The 17,885-nt window shown below is 61.2% G+C and overlaps 3 protein-coding genes across 4 annotated transcripts in view; all 3 read left to right on the forward strand.

Moving 5' to 3' along the window:
* The window catches only part of DTX2 (deltex E3 ubiquitin ligase 2), a 42,519-nt gene extending 32,061 nt beyond the window's left edge, over positions 1–10,458 (forward strand). For both annotated transcript variants that reach the window (XM_086624385.1, XM_086624386.1), the window contains 5 exons: positions 7,061–7,131; positions 7,786–7,944; positions 8,031–8,192; positions 8,900–8,989; positions 9,841–10,458. In XM_086624385.1, the coding sequence (XP_086480511.1) occupies positions 7,061–7,131; positions 7,786–7,944; positions 8,031–8,192; positions 8,900–8,989; positions 9,841–10,065 (707 nt within the window). In that variant the 3' untranslated portion in view covers positions 10,066–10,458. The remainder of the gene's footprint in view (positions 1–7,060; positions 7,132–7,785; positions 7,945–8,030; positions 8,193–8,899; positions 8,990–9,840) is intronic.
* A 3,146-nt stretch (positions 10,459–13,604) lies between these two features.
* LOC147527295 (uroplakin-3b-like) lies at positions 13,605–15,143 on the forward strand. The gene is made up of 5 exons (XM_086624896.1): positions 13,605–13,923; positions 14,020–14,239; positions 14,339–14,415; positions 14,602–14,722; positions 14,960–15,143. The coding sequence occupies exons 1-5, from the start codon at positions 13,605–13,607 to the stop codon at positions 15,141–15,143; spliced, it is 921 nt and encodes a 306-aa protein (XP_086481022.1).
* Positions 15,144–15,667: 524 nt separating this feature from the next.
* LOC104380456 (uroplakin-3b-like protein 1) lies at positions 15,668–17,483 on the forward strand. The gene is made up of 6 exons (XM_086624829.1): positions 15,668–15,713; positions 16,142–16,288; positions 16,398–16,635; positions 16,716–16,792; positions 17,114–17,243; positions 17,378–17,483. The coding sequence occupies exons 1-6, from the start codon at positions 15,668–15,670 to the stop codon at positions 17,481–17,483; spliced, it is 744 nt and encodes a 247-aa protein (XP_086480955.1).
* The last annotated feature ends 402 nt before the right edge of the window (positions 17,484–17,885 follow it).

Consider the following 17,885-nt stretch of genomic DNA (forward strand, 5'->3'; position numbering starts at 1 on the left):
CTGAGCAGAGGTGGGTGGCAGAGGGGCTGGATGAGGATCTGGTTCCGCGGAGCCAGCTGGCAAGGCTGATGGGGTGACACCGGCACCTGATGCTTCATCCCGGCACGGGCAGCGTCCGTGCAGCCCTCCAGCCGCGGGTACGGGCTGGGTGGTGGGGACGCCCTGGAAACGGTGCCGAAACGGAGCTGCGGAGCGGCCAGGCCCTCCCGCAGAGGCATTGCCTTGCCCCTGTCGCTGGAGGAGCTCCAAAAAGGGAGAGCCAGGCCTGCCATCAGTCACCTGCTGCTGGTTAGCGACGTGAAACCAGCCGGATGTAGGGCAAGATGTGGCCACAAACACACAGCCCCCCTCCTCTGCGCTTCCCCCACCCCGCAGGGCAGCCGGCTGCCGGCACCTCCTGGCTGGGGTCAGTTGGTAGCAGCGTTCTCGCAGCATCCAGCCCCTCCCCAGCATGGAGGAGGTGCGGGTGCGAGCGGCCAGGATGCATGCGAGGGTGGGATGTTGGCAGGTGGATGCGTCTTGCAGCTTCTGAGCAGGGTGGGGAGAGCAGCAACACAGAGCGTGAAACGGGGCGGGTGGGGAGGACAGGCCACGGGCTGGGGGCGAGAGCAGCACACACCGCGTTGGGGATCTGCCGGAGGAGCAGAGGGGTGGCGTAGCTGTGCCAGGTGTTACAGACCCCATCGGCGACACCGCGTGAGATGGCAGCTCCTTGGTGCTGGCTGCAGCACCCAGGAGCACACCCGTGTTGTGTGACGGGGCTGCTGAGCGGCACCTTGGCCGAAGGCGCCCCGGGGGTGCTGGGGTAGGGCCAGCGCCAGCCTCGCTTCCCTGGGGGTGTTGGGGCAGGTGGCCCAGCCCCAGGGCTGTGCCTGGTGCCAGCCCAGAGAGCTGGATTGCCACTGCCCTGCCAGGTCACCTGTGCTGCCTGCTGGGGCCAGGGCACCCTCCAGCCTGGGAAGCAGAGACCAGAGAGGGGACAGCAGTAGGAGGGATGGGACAGTGCCTGGGGAGGGGGCACCAACCAGCCCCTGCTCCAAAATGGCACAGTAAGGTTTGTCCCAGCTGTCCTTGTCCTGCTCGGATGTGCTGCAGAGGAGACGCTTTGCCAGTTGTGCCCTTTCCAGCGCTGGCCAGTGAGAAAGGGTGACTTCCTCTGGTGTAGTACACTTTAGGAAGCAAGATCCCTGTTGCTGGAGGCAGGAGGCTGGTCCTGCAGAGTGCATGACTCCTGGGGCGAAGAGGGTGCTGAGCCCCTCCTAGGAACAAGCTGTGGTTGTACAACACCCTTCCTGGCTTAGGAGCTGTTCTGCAGTGACAGTAGCAGTCCCGACTTTCAGCCAGACTGTTCTTGTTCCATTTACAGATCCTGAAGCTGCCAACAGGCAGCAGTGGGCCTGCTTGGTGCCCTGAATTTCATCATGTGCCCTTTCCCCTCTTGCACTCCTCCAGGTTTTTCCGTCACGGAGAGCTCTATTGAGAGCTGTGCACAGGATCAGGCCCATCGCTGAGCTGCCTACAACCGGCTGGTGCCGAAGTAGGTGGTGGTGGGTGTGGCGTACCCCGCCGAGCCCCCTCTCACCTGCCCCTGCTGCTGCAATCCCTGGCCGCACGCAGGGCGAGGCGGCATCCATGGAATTGCAGCCAGCTTGGTGGATCACTGGGTTGCGTTAAACGAAGGCACTAATTAGTCTGGACTCGTTATCGCTGTTGCCGTTCTGGTGGTGATGTCTCCGGTGCAGGCGAGCGCTGCGCCGTGGGTGCTGCAGGTCTCGGGAAAGCCGGAGTCTCCAGTACGGCCCTGTGCTGTCGGTGCTGGCACGTGGCTTGGCAGCATCTGCCATCCCGACGGATCCACGCTGCCTTCCCGCCAGCCAGCACGGTGCTGCCTGTGCTTCCTCGGGCTCCTGCAGCTGCTGCCTCGTGCCGACGCTGCTGGCTGCGCAGGCTGAGACCCTGCCGGCCGGGAGAGAGGTGAGCGGCTCGTCCGGCTCTCTGCGAGCGCTGCTGTGCTGCTTGGCTGCGGAGCCGGCCGCCGCAGGGCTGCCCTGCCTTCCCAGGGCCCGTGGGGGGACCGAAGGGAGAAGGTGTTGGTTTGGATCTGATGTGCCACTTGTCACCCTCTCGGCTGATGGGATTGCTGTCCACTTGTTCCCCGGCTGGGAGGTTTCCCTGCACGTCCTCTCGGGGTGGGCAGATGAGTGCGCTCGTTCTTCCGTGCCAAGCCGGATGGGATGTGGCTAGGTGAGGGGCGTGATCCCAGCTGACTCTGGTTGCTCTCTGTATGTCCTGCCCATCCGCAGCTGGGGCTGCAGACCGTGCCGGTGCTTCTGGGATGGGTGGGAGTGGGGAGCCCCTCGGAGTTGGGGGAGCTCACTGTTCCCATGGGGGACCATCTGCTGAAGGAGACAGGGATGCTCTGGGTTGTGGTCAGAGCAGCCTGGTTGTCTGGTTAGCCTGCTGAAACGCTAAATGTGGAGAAACCTGGTTTTAACACCAAATCTCCTCTTGCTTTCCTGATCTCTGACAGCCTCTTGGTCGTGGAGGCCAGTAGGTCTGGCCTTTGGAAGCCCAGGGAACAGAGCGCAGAGGTGATCAGAGCTGGGTGACTGCCTGTGGCAATAACTAGAAACAACCTGTGTCAAAGGTATCAAAAGAAGAGTCTGCTGCTAACCATATGGCTCGTTTTGGGATACAGAAGGAGGATGCTCCTGCTGCAAGCATTTGGTTACCGAGCGAGGATTCAAAACACATCTGCTGAATGTTGCCCATGGAAAGCCCTTGCTTCAGCAAGGAACTTATTATCTACAGGAAGGAAGGGGAAGCATTAAAAAAATCGTTATTCCTCTTTTTGTGAAGGAAAGAATGGTAAGCATTCCTTCACATCCCGGATAAATCAATGGCTCAGCGTCAGGGCAGCTGGTGATAAACAGGATCGGTCGATTCTGCTATTGCCTTTTCAATCTGCTGTTGAATCCTGAAAACTGTGGGGACTGAACAGGCTTTGATGATCCCAGGGGATGGCTAGAACAAAGACTTGGAGGCAAACACTTGTATGGAGCAAACGGTGCAGTGAGGAAGTGATTCATGTGCTGAAGCATACGTGGCTCGTGCCGTGGCGGGCGCCGTGCCTCCCAGCCTTGTTCTGGCTGCCCCTCTGTGCTGCTGGGGTGTGGGCTGCCCAAGGAAGAGCCTCTCTTCAGAGGCAAGGAGGGCTGTGTGGGCTTTACTACCCGTGCTGAAACCAAGTTCTCAGCATCGGAAGGCTTCCTTGGGACTGCACGTTCAAGCACTTGCAGCTGGGGATGGATTTTCTACAGCATCTGGGCTCCCCAGCCCTTTCTCTCTCTGGACAGCCTTGGTGGGTCTAAATGCATCAGAATGGCAAGACAGCAAAGTGAGAGGAACAGATCAGAGGTGCTGCAATGCAAATCCATCAGGTCTGGGTTTCCTAAGGATGGCCAAGGGCTGTGTCACCCTCTTCTGCCTGTCTGATTGCCCCCAGCTCTGTCCTAATGCCAGCTGGTGAGCTGGTGTGATGCCGTTTGCTTTGCCCGAAATTCCTGCTGTATCCCACAGACTCTGCAAGGGCTTTCTTGTCCTTGCTCTTACCCAGCTCTGTATGGAGACTTTTGTCTCCTTTCATTGATTTGATTCGAATGAGCTTGGCCAGTTCTTGGACAAGTCATCTCTTTGTTTCTCTGAGCTGCTCCAGAGGAAGGAAAATCAACAGCAAGAGAAACGCACAGCAGGGGCTGCAGAGAAGGAGCATCCTCTGCTGTCCTGAGCAAGGTGAAATGCTCTGAAGCTGCTCAGATCTGCTGTGCAGGTGGCAGCAGGTGAGCTGGGGCGTTCTGCCAAGGACCGGGCAGGCGTTCCTGCTGCTGTAACACACCCTCTCCGCTTGCTTCCCTCGCTGTCGTCACCACCTTGTCTAAGCATCTTTTTGGCGTCGCTTTCTCCAGCCCGTAGCCAGAGGAGACGAGAAGAAAGGTCACTTCTAAAGGAGCCACATGGAAGACACAGTCTAGGAGGACTTGGAGATCCGTCTGGCAGGCAGCATGGGGTCCTCAGGAATCAGGACCGTGGTGGTCATCATGATTGGCCCTCATGGAAGTGGATGGAGTTATGGTGGGTAGCAGCTAGCCTTGCTCACACAGTCCTCTCCAAAACCTGCAGAGATGAAGAAGCTGAAGCCTCCATCTCCCGTGGGACTGTGAAGGTTTGCGGTTGCAAGCCAGAGCCTGGTTCCGGCTGCCGTGCATGGGAAGTGCCACCCCGTGTTTGCCAGCCTGGAGTGGGGACATCACAGAGCACAGAGCTGGGAGGACGTCAGGCATGGTGGCTCTGACAATGAGCTGGGACAGTTCAGACAGATCCCATCCTCTTGTGACTTGTTCCTGGCTGGCAGCTCTCGATCTGCTGTGTACAAACAAGGTCCCAGTGCAGAGGGTTCCTGGACACGTTTCTCTCCTTTGGGAAAGGCAAGGCAAGGAGCTGAATTCCCTGGGAGGTCTGGTGATGGGGCCTTGAAGCAGCTCCTGGCAGGGCTGAGCTCTTGGCCTGAGAGCTGGGAGGCTGGGGCTTGCCCAGGCTCTTGTTTGTCTCCTCCTCTTCTTGTGGCAGTTCTTGGAAATGCTTTTCCATGGGATTTTGGCAGGTCCCTGAAGTGGAAAACACCTGCTTCCGTGTTGCTCTTTGGCTTAATGCTTATTTTGTCCTGTTACCTTCCTGGCTAAGGGTCTCCAGAGGGTGATCCTCGCAGCCCTGCTCTGCCTAAGCTGTCAGGCATCTCTTCTCCTCCCCGGCACTGGCACTCAGAGGGAGCATCCCTTCACCTCCTGAGCTCCTTTTCTTCCTCTGTGTACTCAATCATCCCTTCCTCCTGCTACCACTGCCATAAATCATGGAATCATATAATGGCATAGGCTGGAAGGGACCTTAGAGATCATCTAATCCAACCTCCCTGTCATGGGCAGGGACACCTCTCAACTAGATCAGGCTACTCAAGCCTGAAATTCTGTGTGTCGGGATGGCCAAGAATCCCTTTCTGAAAATAACTCGTCTTAATGACTGTGTCTTCGTTTAGGAGAGTCTGACTCCTGGCCCATCCGCCTTCCTTAGCTAAATGACTTTCCACCCACGTTCTCTCTCTGCCTCGCTCTCTTCTGTTGCCCCGAGCTAGCTTGTCTGCAGTGAGAGGGCATCTCTTCCCTGGTTGCATCTCTGCCAGCTGTCTGTGCTGCTGGGCCACCTGGTGCTCTTTCAGGGTGCCCCCATGGCACTAGCAGCTTGCCAAGCTGGCGTTCCTGGGGCCGAGGGGCTCCTACATGAGACAGCACCTGTGCCAGCCTGGTCTGTGCCTGTTTAACGACACCTGTGGCATGTGCGCGATCCTGCCCTTCTGCTGCACCACGTTTGCTTCTACCATGAAAAGTGGTTATCCAGAAAGAAGCACCCACCCCTTCCTGCTGGTGACAGATGTTGCTTTTTTGGGGTGGCGGAACAGCTCGGTGCTGGCTCCGGTGTGGCTCTCTCTCAATGCACAGCTTTTTCAACCACAGAGGCAATGCTTGCGAACCCTCTGTCTTCCCTGAAAGCACCAAAGTGGGTGGGGGGGAGCTGGAGATGCAGGTACACCCACAGCTCTGATGCCCAGCTGTTGCACGTGCTGATGCTACATGTGCCCGTCTGGGAGCGTGGAGTTTGGAGTAACAGTACTCCCTGTGCTAAAGCAGTCGGTGTCCTACAGTGGCTTAGAAACGAGCTTGAGAGCAAAGCTCTTTGGGACAACGTTGGGGTACAGCTCCCTCGTGAGGCCCTGGCGTGTCGGGCATGGATGCTTCTGGCCTGCCTGGCTGCTGCTAGCCTGTCCTTTGCTCCCTGCTCCTCCATCCCAGCCCTGGTCAGCGGGATGGGGAATGGAGAAGGAAGAGCTACGTCTTTGGCAGCCTGTTCATCACGGCACTGCTTTCCCCCGATCTCCCCCAGAAGTAGACTGGGGAAGGAAGGGCCAGGTTCCCCCCAGCCAAGTTGCAGGTCTCTTTCTTGCCTCCTGCCAGGTGGGGCCATAACATCACTTGTGCAAATGTCTCCTTTCCTAGGCTGGTGGAAGAGCCTGGCAGCCTCTGTGACGGGCATGATGGTGGGTAGGGAGCTCATCTCCTCCCACCTGGGGCTGGGTGCCCTGCGGAGGTGTGCGATGTTCCCTGGCTTAAGCCAAGGCTCGCTGGGCGGCTCCAGAAGGATGGGCTGGAGTTGAGGTGACTGCTGATGCTGTTGGTGGTACCCTGCTCCGGGTGATGTTTGTCACTTAATCCTGTAACTCCTCTGAGGGAACCAGGCTGCCGGTGCTGGTGGGCTGTTCACGTGCCCATGGATGGGGACCAGGGACTATGGTTAGAAAAATGGGAAGATATCAGTGTCACTTGTGGCAAATAGGGCACCTGTTAGACCCTGTGGCTTGCACTGTGTCTTGCTGGATACGAGTATGTGGAAGCTCGAGAGAAAGGCCGCTGTTACGTGCGAAGGGTGTGAGGCTCATCTGGTGTGCTCGAAACAGGGCCTGAGGCGTGGTGTATTGCTGGGTCTCCTTGCCAGGTGCCAGCTGGGGCCATGGGAATGCCTGTTCTCCTTTGATATCACAGGTGATGTAATCCTCTGTCCCACTGAGACCGTAGCGTCCTTGGGCTGAGGTTGATCCTAGCTGGCCTCTGGTGTGCACGCAGAAAGTCCAGCTGGGACCTGGCTGGCGTCGCTTGGGGTACGCGGGGAGAACTGGAGCAGAGCACGGGGTGTACGGCGCGGGGCACCAACATCTGCCGGCGGGTTCTCCCATCTGCGGCACTCACGTCCTAGGGGCTGCTGTTCTGGATAGCAAAGCCTTTGCGGGGCTTGTAGGGATCAGTTGAAGGAGCCTCTTCTCCCCCTCTAACCCCAACCTTTCTCGTTGGCGTCCTGGCCAGTGACCTGCTTGTCTCCTTTCTCTCTAGCTCACCCTGCACGTGCCCGTCATATCTCACGGCGTGTGTGATTTATTCTCCTCTCTCTCCTTGTGCAGCGACACCAATGGAGCCCGAAGCAGTGGTGAAGAAGTACCTGGAAGAGCTGAAGGGCATTCCTGCCGACGAGGTGAGAGGACAGTGAAGCAACTCCAGCTTGCCTGGCGGCCTGTTCACTGGGCTGCTGTGAAAGCCATGGCAATGCCTGAGGACCATCCTTCTGTGGGCATCCCGTGTGGTAGATGCTGCTGCTTGCAGTGGCACCGTTGACACTAGATAGAGAGGCCTCAGCACTGCCTGAAGCCCACACATGGTAACTGGTGACTTGTCCTTGTCAGAGGACTGTGACCAACAAAGCACGGTGTGGGTCGAATAGCTAAGCCTGGTAGTGACCCCCCCCTGTTTCCCTTGGAGCTGTCTGCAGGGCTGGGTGGAGGAAAGGGTTTGGCTTTGGTGTCTCCTCTCAGTGCTCATAAAGGTCAAAACTACAGGGCTCAAAACCCTGCACTGGAGCTGCTCTGTAGAGGAACAGGACGTAACCATACTCAGTTTCCCGTCTGAGCCACAGCAGCTCTCTTCCTGTGCCGACCAGGAGGGGGTGGACTGGGGTGACACCACCCAGAAAAGGAAACCTGTCTCTCTGGCTTAAATGTCAAAGGGAGGAAGGATTAAAGTTGAAGGCAAATCTTCCTGAAGCATCTCCTTGATCGCTTCCTGGAGGGGTCAGTCATGCCGATCGGCCTGTGCTCGCACTACACAGTGCTTTTCTCCTTTCTGACTCCAGGACTGTATCATCTGCATGGAGAAGCTGTCCTCCCCTTCAGGGTACAGCGACGCGTGCGAGGGCAGCACCATCAAGCCAGAGACGGTTGGTCGTCTGACCATCTGCCAGCACTCCTTCCACATGCTCTGTGTGCTGGCCATGTACTCCAATGGGAACAAGGTATGGAGCTGGCCCGTCGCCACCCGGTCCCTGTGCCTGGGTGACTCGGCCAAGGAGCTCTGATGCCTGCTGCTCTCTCCCTGCAGGATGGCAGTTTGCAGTGCCCCTCCTGTAAAACCATCTACGGAGAGAAAACCGGTACCCAGCCCAAAGGGAGCATGGAGGTCTCCACTTTCCCCCAGTCCCTGCCTGGCCACAAGGACTGTGGGATGATCCAGATAGTGTATCACATCAGTGGAGGCATTCAGGTGAGTGCCCGGCACGCTCACAGGAACGGCTGCTGCCTCATAGCACGAGCTGTGAGAGCCTCCCGGAGAAGTACTGGGACCCAGTACGGCACCTGCTGGCAGCCCAGCGCTGAACAGCACAGGGTGCCTGGAGGCAGCAGCTGCACTGGCTGTTCTTCAGCATATGGATGACTTGAGTCTCCTCTGTGAAAGACCTTTTCCCACTTTGCGAGTGGCCCCGGGGTCTACAGCAGCCTGTCACCTACAGTGAAGACTGATGCCCGTGTGAAGGCGAGAGGAGACTCAGCCCATGCTCACGAGGTGGGAGAGTTTCCAACGTCTGGCTTTGCAACCCACATTGGAGGTGTTGGTGGTTGCAGTGAGCTTGCAAAGGCAAGAGCTGGGTGGTCTTTTTAGGGTGTCATCAGACGACATGGAAAAAGCTATGGTTTGGGGCTGTCTCCCACCAGAACTAAGTAATCTGAAGAGCCAGCTTTGTATCCCAGCATGAGATGGCTCTTGGAGGACCCATAATACTCACGTGTCCCATAAGAACAAGTCAGACACTTCATACTCGTGATCAGCAATACTTTGCTCTTTTTACATGGAAGAGTTGGTTTGAGATGGGCCTATGTCAAATCCTCTTGCTGATCCTAAATCCTGCTGCTGAGGGGTTGTCCAACTCATATGAGGATGGATGTGTCCACACCAAATCTTATCTATTGCAGGGCCCTGAGCACCCCAACCCTGGGATGCCTTACACAGCAAGAGGCTTTCCTCGCTATTGTTATCTTCCAGACAACGAGAAGGGCAGGAAGGTAAAGTATCACACCCTGCTGGCGTGCCCCTTCCCAGGCTGGCCCTTGGCCCTGTGTCGGTGGATTGGCACAACAGGGTTGCTTTTGGGAACTGGCCCTGTGATGCTAACCAGCTGTTCTTGGTGGCTGTCCATGCTGTTCCTTACATGGATCTGGAACCTCTCTGCCTGTGAAGATCTTTGCTGCTTCTTCACAGCTTTGACTGTGAAGACTTGTTCTCCTTCATCCCTTTACTAAACCAAATCCCATCCCGTGTTTTGGGAAGGTGCTCCTGGCCTGTTCCGGGCTGTGTGGGTACGAGGGTTTGCTCTGAGAACCGCTGAGCTTGGAAATGGCCTTCCCGTCCTGTTTCCTCTGGGTGGGTGTGTTTGTCTCAACTCGTGCTGGTATTTGTCACGTCCTGGAAGACCAGCATGTGCAGGGAATGGTCCTTCCCGTTAGGGAAGGCCCCCTTTTTTCCCGTGGGCCCTTTTCCAGGCCCTTCTCCCGCTGCTTCCCGTTACTCCCGGATGGTTTATCGGGGCGGGTGGGGCTGCGGCTGCGTGTCCCGGAGAGCTGCCCCTCTGGGGGTAGGGGGATGTCCCTGCGCTCCTGCAGCGCTTCCCGGCTCCGGCAGGAACAGCCCGTGCACTGGGATGTGCCGCTCCAGGGGTTGGGTGCCGGCTCTGGCACGGCTCCTCCAGGTACTTCTTCCCATTAGGGTCACTGCATGGGTAACTGGGAGGTGAGGGAGATCCCTTCCAGTGCTGGGATCTTTGGTTTCCTTCTGCCACAGCAGAGATTTTGGCTGTCAAGCTTCTGGCAAGCTGCTGGCATGGTTCAGTCTTTGGTTCTTCTCCTTCCGCCTCCAGGTGCTGAAGCTCCTGAGAGTGGCCTGGAAGAGACGCCTGATTTTCACAGTGGGCACCTCCAACACCACTGGCGAGAGCAACACGGTGGTGTGGAACGAGATCCACCACAAGACGGAGCCGGACACAAACCTGAGCGGCCACGGCTACCCCGACCCCAACTACCTGGACAACGTGCTGGCGGAGCTGGCGGCGCAGGGCGTCACCGAGGAGTGCCTGAGACAGTGAGCCGGGGCGGGGGCCGGCTGGGCCGTGCACGTGTCGGGGACCCATCTTGTGCACCTCACTCCTGTTGCCTTAAGTTTCCGTGTCTGACTGCCCGTCACACTGAGCAATAACACTGCACTGCGGGAGCCCTGCCCGCTCCCTACAGCCTCTTTTTTTGGGAGGGAAGGATATTTTTGTAGAAACCGCGGGATTCATGGAGTGGTCCTGAGGTGACAGACCCCTTGTGAAGGCAGAGCCTTGCCCTGGTAGTGCTTGGGGACAGGATGGGGAGAGGCCACCTGGAAAGCAAACGAGGGTCTCCCCTGGCACACCGTGCTTCCCCGTGCCTGGGGCACCTCTGGCAGCGAAACCTCCTCCCTCCTGCCCCTGCATCTCTGCTTCGTCCTAATAAACACTTTGTTTCCACCATGAGTACCTGATTTGCCTTCAAGCTACCTGGTGGCTTGGGGTTTCCTCCTCCCTTGGTGGCCTTCTCCAGGGGACCAGCCTGCTCCACGGAGCTGGGGACACTCAATCCAGCCAGGAGGAGGGAGAGCTTGGCTCTGGAGAGGCAGGAATCGCTGCAGGGGCAGGACATGGGGTCCTGTGGTCAGGGGTTGCAGGTTGTTGGTGCTTCACCCCCCAGAGCCTGGTGGTCTGTGACTGCAGAGCCGGCAGATGGGACACAGCAGTGTCTGTTCCAGGGGAGGTCGAAGCCCCCTGCTCATCCTATTGTCCCGAAGCCCTTTGGGCAGGACCTGCCCCTCTTTTTCCCCTTTCTTGGGTGAAATGGCAGCAGTTTGCAGCTGTTTGTGGCAGGTGAAGCCTGTGCAGGGAGGAGATTGTTCAACAGCTTTGTGCTGCTGCAGGGAGGGCTGGTGCCACCAGCCAGTGACCAGCCACCCCCCTCCCGCCTCTGCTGCCAGCTGGAGGGTGAGCAGTGCAGCGTGACACAAGGCTGCTGGCAAAGATGCTCTCCGGACAGGAGCGTGGTCCTGTACCATGAGTTCTGCCTGTTCAGAGTGCTGGCACCCTGTGAAGGGGGCATTGCCCCAGTCCTGGTGGCCTTGCTCTATGTTGTCCCTAGATTTCTTGTCACCTGGCAGCTGAAGCCTTTAAGAGCTGTTTCTGGCCCCCTGGCCCTAGCTGCAAGTCCCAGGAACTCTGCACATGTTGAATCCCTTTGGACACATCAGAGGCCCTGGTGCTATCTGCCATCTCCCTTCCTTCCCCAGGGATCCAGGATGTGACTGTGCTTAGTGGTAGCTTCTGGCTCAGGAACCTCCTGGGACCAGCATGTCCTGGACCAGCAGAGAGAGACAAATTTCTTTCTGTTACGCTAATATGAAAATGAAAGGTTTTTCAGAACCGTCAAGGCTGGAGCTTTCCCCAGTGTCCATCTTGTGCTCGCGGCCTCCTGGTTCCCTCTGCGGCAGGTTCTAGGGATGAAGCCCTCAAACACCCAGCCCAGTCTGGGGATGCTGCAAACTGGGGGTCCTTGGGAGGAGCAGGTCTGTGTCTGTGCATTGCTGAGCAATACAGAACCGGGCGGTGTCCGCTCCTCCCCCAGCATGGTTGCAAAAAGTTTCAAGTTTAAACCTCACTTTTCCAACCCCGGATCATGTCCTCCCAGCAATCAAAACAGGGAATTGAAGCGAAAAATGAGCAGGGTTCACCCAGCCCTGTACAAAGCAAGAATTTCCTGCTGTGCGTGGCCCGAGGCATCTTCGGCAGTGGATGCTCCTGTGTGTGAATCAGCTGGAGCCTCCCCGCGCCGGGGCTGGTCCGGGGCCCTGCGCCGCGGTGGCATGAGCTGGCCGGGCACAGCCCTGGCTGTCACGTCCTCCGGGATGAGGACATGAGGCATCTCCTAAAATCCTCGCTGTGTCGGTGCTGAGCCCTCAGGTGGCTTAGTGCCCGCGGTGGGGGGATGCAGCAGTCCCAGGTACTCTGGGCCATGCTTCCAAGTGGGTCCCCTCCATCCTGGTCCGTCTCCAGGGCATGGAAGGAGCAAAGGCATGACCTGGATGCCGTGGCCCTGGTTGGAGCTGGGAGAGGACAGAGCCCTAAATGAGCACTTAGAATGTTACCAGGCAGGTCTGACCGAAAGCCTGGGGTCCCCCTGGCCCTGGCTGCAGCCCTGCGGCGGTGGTTTCTCCCTTGGCCCCGTGGCACTGGCTCACTCGCAGCAGGGTGGTTATTATTAGCCGAGCCTTGACCCCACAGGTATGCCGGCCTCGTGGCCCGGAGCGGCCACCAGCAGCTGAAACTGTGACTCAGGGTCCCCCTGCGTCACCGGCCTCCCTCACTGGGGAGTGCCAAGGAGGGGTCTGGGGTGGCGGAGGGGGGGAGCATGTCTGCAGGGGTGACTGGTGCTGGTGGGGACCCTGGGGCAGGTATTGCTGGGCAGGAGGAGGAGGAGGAGGCAGGGGCTGGAGGAAGAAGGAGGAGGAATGGATGGATGGAGGCTGCAGCTGCCCCTGGTTTTCCCCTCTGCAGCTGGAGTGTGTAATCTTTGAGTGCCCCATTTCCACTTAATCCGAAGGCACGGTCTGGCCCTTTCGGGAAGGGGGGGGGGGGGGGGAGAAAAATCCCCTCCCACGCAGGAGCTGGCAGCCACAGCCCTTGGCAAACACTGAAGGAGTCCTCAAACCCCTCTGCCTGGAGAGCAGCTGGGGGGGCCAGTGGGAGGGGCCCCCTTCCTGGATCACTGTCCCTGTCTCAAGGGCTTGGGGACCCTTTCCCCAGGGAGAGGGGACCATGTCCTGTCCCCGCTGCCAGCGAGGGGGCAGGATGGCTGGGGACATGTCAGCACAGGGTGGCCCTGGAGCTTGGGTGCCTCCGCACCCCCAAGTGCTGGGTGGGACTGTTCGCCCTGAACACTTGGGGTTTTGGGTGTGCCAGCTCTAGAGCGCTGCTCTGCCCTCGGGCCAAGGCTGGCTGTGCCCAAAACCAGCCTGGCATGGGCCCACTCCTCACCCTGGCTCTGTGGGCTGTGTGGGCACAGGACACCCGCAGGAGTCAGGTCCCGGCGGGGTAGATGGGGGTGCAGAATAGCTCGCCTGACTGCCCCCGTAGCCCCGACAAAACCTCCGACTCCTGCTGACTAGTCCTTGAATGTGCCTTCTGTGTGCCTCAGTTTCCCCTTTCCCATCACAGGCTTGTGCCCTGCCTCCTCGCAGCGCACTCTGGCGCCTCAGCTCCGGTGTCCAGTGGGGAATTTGGGTCCAATGGATGACCTGGGAGGTGCAGTGGCCCCTTTGCCCGCAGGGTCTTGCCAGGCCGGCAGAGCCAGTGCAGGAATGCAGGGCTGGGAGGGTCCAGCACCTCGGGACAGGCGGTCCTCGCTGCGGGGGCTCACGGGGTGGTTCGTCCCCTCGGCAGTGGGACGGGGTGAGCGGAGCAGGGCAGCACGTCCAGCCCCGCTGGGACAACGCCATGGAGCTGCCGTGGGTGCTACTGGTGCTGGCTGGGACGGGCGCAGCCGCGGGCCTGGGTGACTGCCCTGGGGGGGATGGGGGCTCAAAGGGGCTGCGAGGTGTTTGTACCAGGGAGGAGTTATGGGGCTGGGCATGGCTGGGGGTCTCTACACTGGTGCCATACTCTGGTGCTGGCACTGCCAGTATCCAGTGAGCTGTGCTGGCACTGGTGTTCATGGACCCTGCGTGGATGCAGGCTGGGGTCAGGCACTTGCCGAGCGTCCCCCCCGCTCACCGCCTGCCCCCCCAGCCCTGCTGCCCTACGTGCCCTGCGTGCCTGCCGCGGCACTGCCGGGGAAGCTCACCGCCACCACCTTCGCACTGGAGAGGCCCTGCTGCGTCTTCGACCGGCACGCCAACGCCTCCGACGCCGTCTGGCTGGTGGTGGCTTTCGCCAACGGTGAGCTCCCACTGCTCCGGCACGCGCTCCCCGCCACGGTGGGGGGATGTGGGGGACCTTCGCTGCAGCCGCTCACCCGCAGTCCGTGCCACGCAGCCTCGGCCGCCTTCAGAAACCCCCCGTCCCGGGCCGACGTGCCCCGCTACGAGCAGCTGCCCACCACCCACTCCTACATGACGCTGGAGACGGCGGCAGCCGCGTACACCTGCTCGGCACTGAGCCCAGCCGTCCTGCGGGTCGGGGGTGACACGGCATGCGGGGGCCAGGGTGGACGGGACCCCTGCAACGGACCCCTGCCCTTCCCAGGGCCCTACAGGTGAGGCCGGCGGGACGGACCCCCCGGGTCCCAGTGGCGATAATTCCCCATCCAGGGCATGCTCGTGCCGCTGGCGTCACCGCCGTCCCCATCCCGCAGGGTGAAGTTCCTGGTGATGGGCTGCCACGGCCCCAAAGCAGAGACGAGGTGGTCGGACCCCATCCTGCTGCGGAGAGGTACTGGTAGTGCTGCCGGCCCCCCACAATCCCCGCGCCTGCACATGGCACAGCGGCAACCCTATGCCATCACCCCAAAACCCAGAGGGGAGAAGCAACCCCCGGTCTCCCCCCACCGCCCTATCCCTCCTCCTTCCATCACACCTTCCCGTGTCCCCCCATATCCCAGATCCCATCTCCTTCCAGCTGGCAGCCCAAGCACCATCGATCCTGCGCCCACCCGCCGCAGCAGCCATGTGGTCGTCATCACCTCCGTCCTCGCCAGCCTGGGGGCCGCGCTGGCCGCGGCAGTGCTGGGCGCCGTGGGGTACGGGGGCTGCGCGGGGATGCGCTCGGGGGGGCCGCAGGGGCCGTGGGAAAACACCCCTGCCTCGACCCCCCCCAGCAAAGAGCTGGAGCGAAGGAGACATCGTTAAGATTTGGAAAGGGTTTTTTGTCTCAAATCGGGGGTTTGTCGTAATTTGGGCCCCTCGGCAGGGGGGGCGGGGGGGCCGGCAGAGCCCTGCGGACCCCACTTGACGCCTCTGCTTGTCTCTCCCTGCAGCGCCGAGGTCTGGGGGTCCCTGTGCCGCCAGGATTCGGGGACCAGCGCCTTCGCCCACCGCTCCTACAGGACACACCACGTCCCCCCGGCCCTGCCACAGCCTGTGCCCCCCGGCTGTCGGTGCAGCCCCCCAGGGCTGGGCTGCTTCGGCCCCCGGCCCCCCGCTCCCTGTCCCACCAAGTAAACTCTCACTTTACACCTTTCACCGCCTCCTCCTTGCCTGGCCGCAGCACGATGCCCCCCCCAACCCGTCACCCTGCTGGCACACCACCTTGGTGCTGTCTGTTCACCAGGCCCCTGCTGTCGGCCACGCAGGGCTGGAGCAGTGGAGGATGGGGGCACCAGATCCCCCGAAAACCACCCTGGGCCTCAGCTTGGTGCCACTCAGTGTCAGGAGGGCATATGTTGGCACTGGTGGGGTCTATGGGGAGCCCTGAGGTGGGCATCACACTGGGGTGGCTCGCTCTGCCCCACTGCTTGGGTGAGGGCTGTTGCCCTCCCGTGCCACGAGCGTGGCAGTTCTCAGCACGCCTTGCCAGCGGGCACTCGGGCATAGCAAATGCTCCCCAGGGAAACGAGCCCAACCTGTTTGCCGCGGGGCCGTGGCCGGCGCAGGAATGTGGGCGGTTGGCGGCTGCAGGTGGGTCCCACGGGGACACGGAGCCTGGCCGCCCGCACTCCCGCCCTCGGCACCCAGGCGCCCGCACGATGCTCCTGCCGCTCCTGCTGCTCCTGGCCACAGCCCATGGCCTGGGTGAGTCTGCCAACACCACTGGGGTGGGCTGGGGGTCCCCTGCTTGCTGGGGTTCCCTGTGCATGGGCACTGGGACCCTCCCCAGAACCTGGATGTGGAGGGCAGCTGATGCCCCCCTATTCTGGGTGCCACCTCTGGTGTCCCTAGTGTCACCTGCCTGGGTCTGCTGGCACAGCGCGGGGTCCTCCAGGGGTCTTGCAGGGGTGTCCCTCCCCGGGTGGTGGCACAGGGGGGTCTTCGCTTCCTCTTTTCATGAAACACGTTGTGTCTCAGCCCAAAACGGTGCGGGAAGGGAGCGGTGGCCTCGCCGCCGTAATCACAGGGGTCGGCTCCCTCATGTCCCCATCCCCATCCCGGTACCACTGGCCGGGGGCTGCAGCAGGGGGTCCGCACCCTCCGCTGCACCCCCCCTTGGCTTCTCCCTGCAGAGAACATCACGTACAGACCCAGACTGGCCAGGTGGGCCCTGGGGGGCCTGACGACCACCTCCACCTTTGTGCTGGAGCAGCCCCGCTGCATCTTCACCGAGGTGCAGGATAGTGCCGTCATCTGGCTGGTGGTGGCCGTCCCTGATGGTAGGTGGGCTGCGGCGAGACCCTCGGGGAGCAGCCCCAGGCAGGGTGTGCGCAGGGCTCCCCGTGTCCCCCCTGGAGTCCCTCGTCACCCCCGTTCCTGTCCCCGCAGCCGTAACCAACTTCAACAACAGCGTGGGGCCAGGGACCCCCAAACGGGCCTTTCAGGGCTTCCCCACAAATGCCAGCGCCTACATGACCCTCAACACCACCCGCCTCAACTACCCCTGCCCCACAGTCGACCCCTCCGGGGACATCACGGTGCTGCGCGTCGGCAGCGAGACCAGCTGTGCCAAGGATGAGTCGAGACCCACCTGCAACGGCCCGCTGCCCGGCCCCGGGCCATACCGGTGAGCCTGTTCGTGACTCCCAGCCCTGCTGGCAGCCCCCTGGCTCGGGGCAGCGTGGCCAACCTCCCCTCCCACCCCAGGGTGAAGTTCCTCGCCCTGGAGGGCTCTGAGCCCGTGGCCCAGACAGACTGGTCGGAGCCCATCACCCTGAGGACAGGTACCGCTGCTGGGGGCCTTGACCTGTCCCCCGGACCCGTCCCACAGCTCTCGGGGTGGGGGGTCCCAGGGTGGTCCCGGGGGGCTGCGTGCTGAGCACCAGTGGCTCAGGGTGCAGTGCTGGGGAAACTGAGGCAGGGTGGTGCTGCAGGTCCTGCTGGGGTACCATGGCATCGTGTGATGGTGCATTGTGTTTGCACGCTGTGTTTGCATGGTGCGATGGCACACTGCGGTTGCCCACAAACACACCGTGCCCCAGCTGGGCTCCCCGCGCTGCCCTGGGGTGCACGTCCGGCTCCCTCCCCTCCCGCTCTCTCTCCAGCCCAGTCACCCAACAGCATCACTGCGACAGATGGCAGGCACAGCGCCGGCATGATCGCCCTCACCACCATCCTCTCCATCCTCTTTGCCATCCTGCTGGCCGGCCTGGTGGCCATGCTGATCTTCTGGGGGTGAGTGCCACCCCGGTGTCCCACCGCACCACCCAGGAGCTGTGACGGGTGCTGGCAGGGGGGATTGGTGCCAGGGGATGACACTGGCACCCTGTGTCCCCCACCCTGGTCCCTCACCCCACCTTCCCCCCCAGCTCAGATGCCTGCGGTGGCAGCAGCACCTTCAGCAAGCCGGAGGCGGTGACGGTGCAGCGGTACAACACCCACCACGTCTACGACCAGCCGGCCGCCCGGCTCTGAGCCCCCACCGCAGCCCCACGCTGCCTCCCCGCCACCCCAGCACCTCCTCGCCCGCTCCCGCCCCGGCTGCTGCTGTCCCACGCGCCCCCGGGTGCCCCGGCGATCGCACCACCGGTGTCGGTGACACGGTGCCCACCGCTGCAGGGGCAAGGCCAGAGCTGCCCCGTGGACCAGTGATGGAGTGGGAGATTAAAGGCCTTTCCGCGTGCTTCACTCCGCCTCCTCTTTGTGACCCCCCGGGAATGGCACCCGCCAAAACCTTGCTGCCCTCCACAGCCCCCCAGGAAAGCCCCATGGCCCCGGCCCCAGCCCCCACACAGGGCTCTGAGCCCCGTTCCTGGGTGGGGGAGAGGTGCTGCCCAGGGCAGGATGCAGACAGGGATGCTCTGGAGTGGGAGAAGC

Source organism: Tauraco erythrolophus, chromosome 21 (assembly GCF_009769465.1).
Source record: "Tauraco erythrolophus isolate bTauEry1 chromosome 21, bTauEry1.pri, whole genome shotgun sequence".
Taxonomy (NCBI): domain Eukaryota; kingdom Metazoa; phylum Chordata; class Aves; order Musophagiformes; family Musophagidae; genus Tauraco; species Tauraco erythrolophus.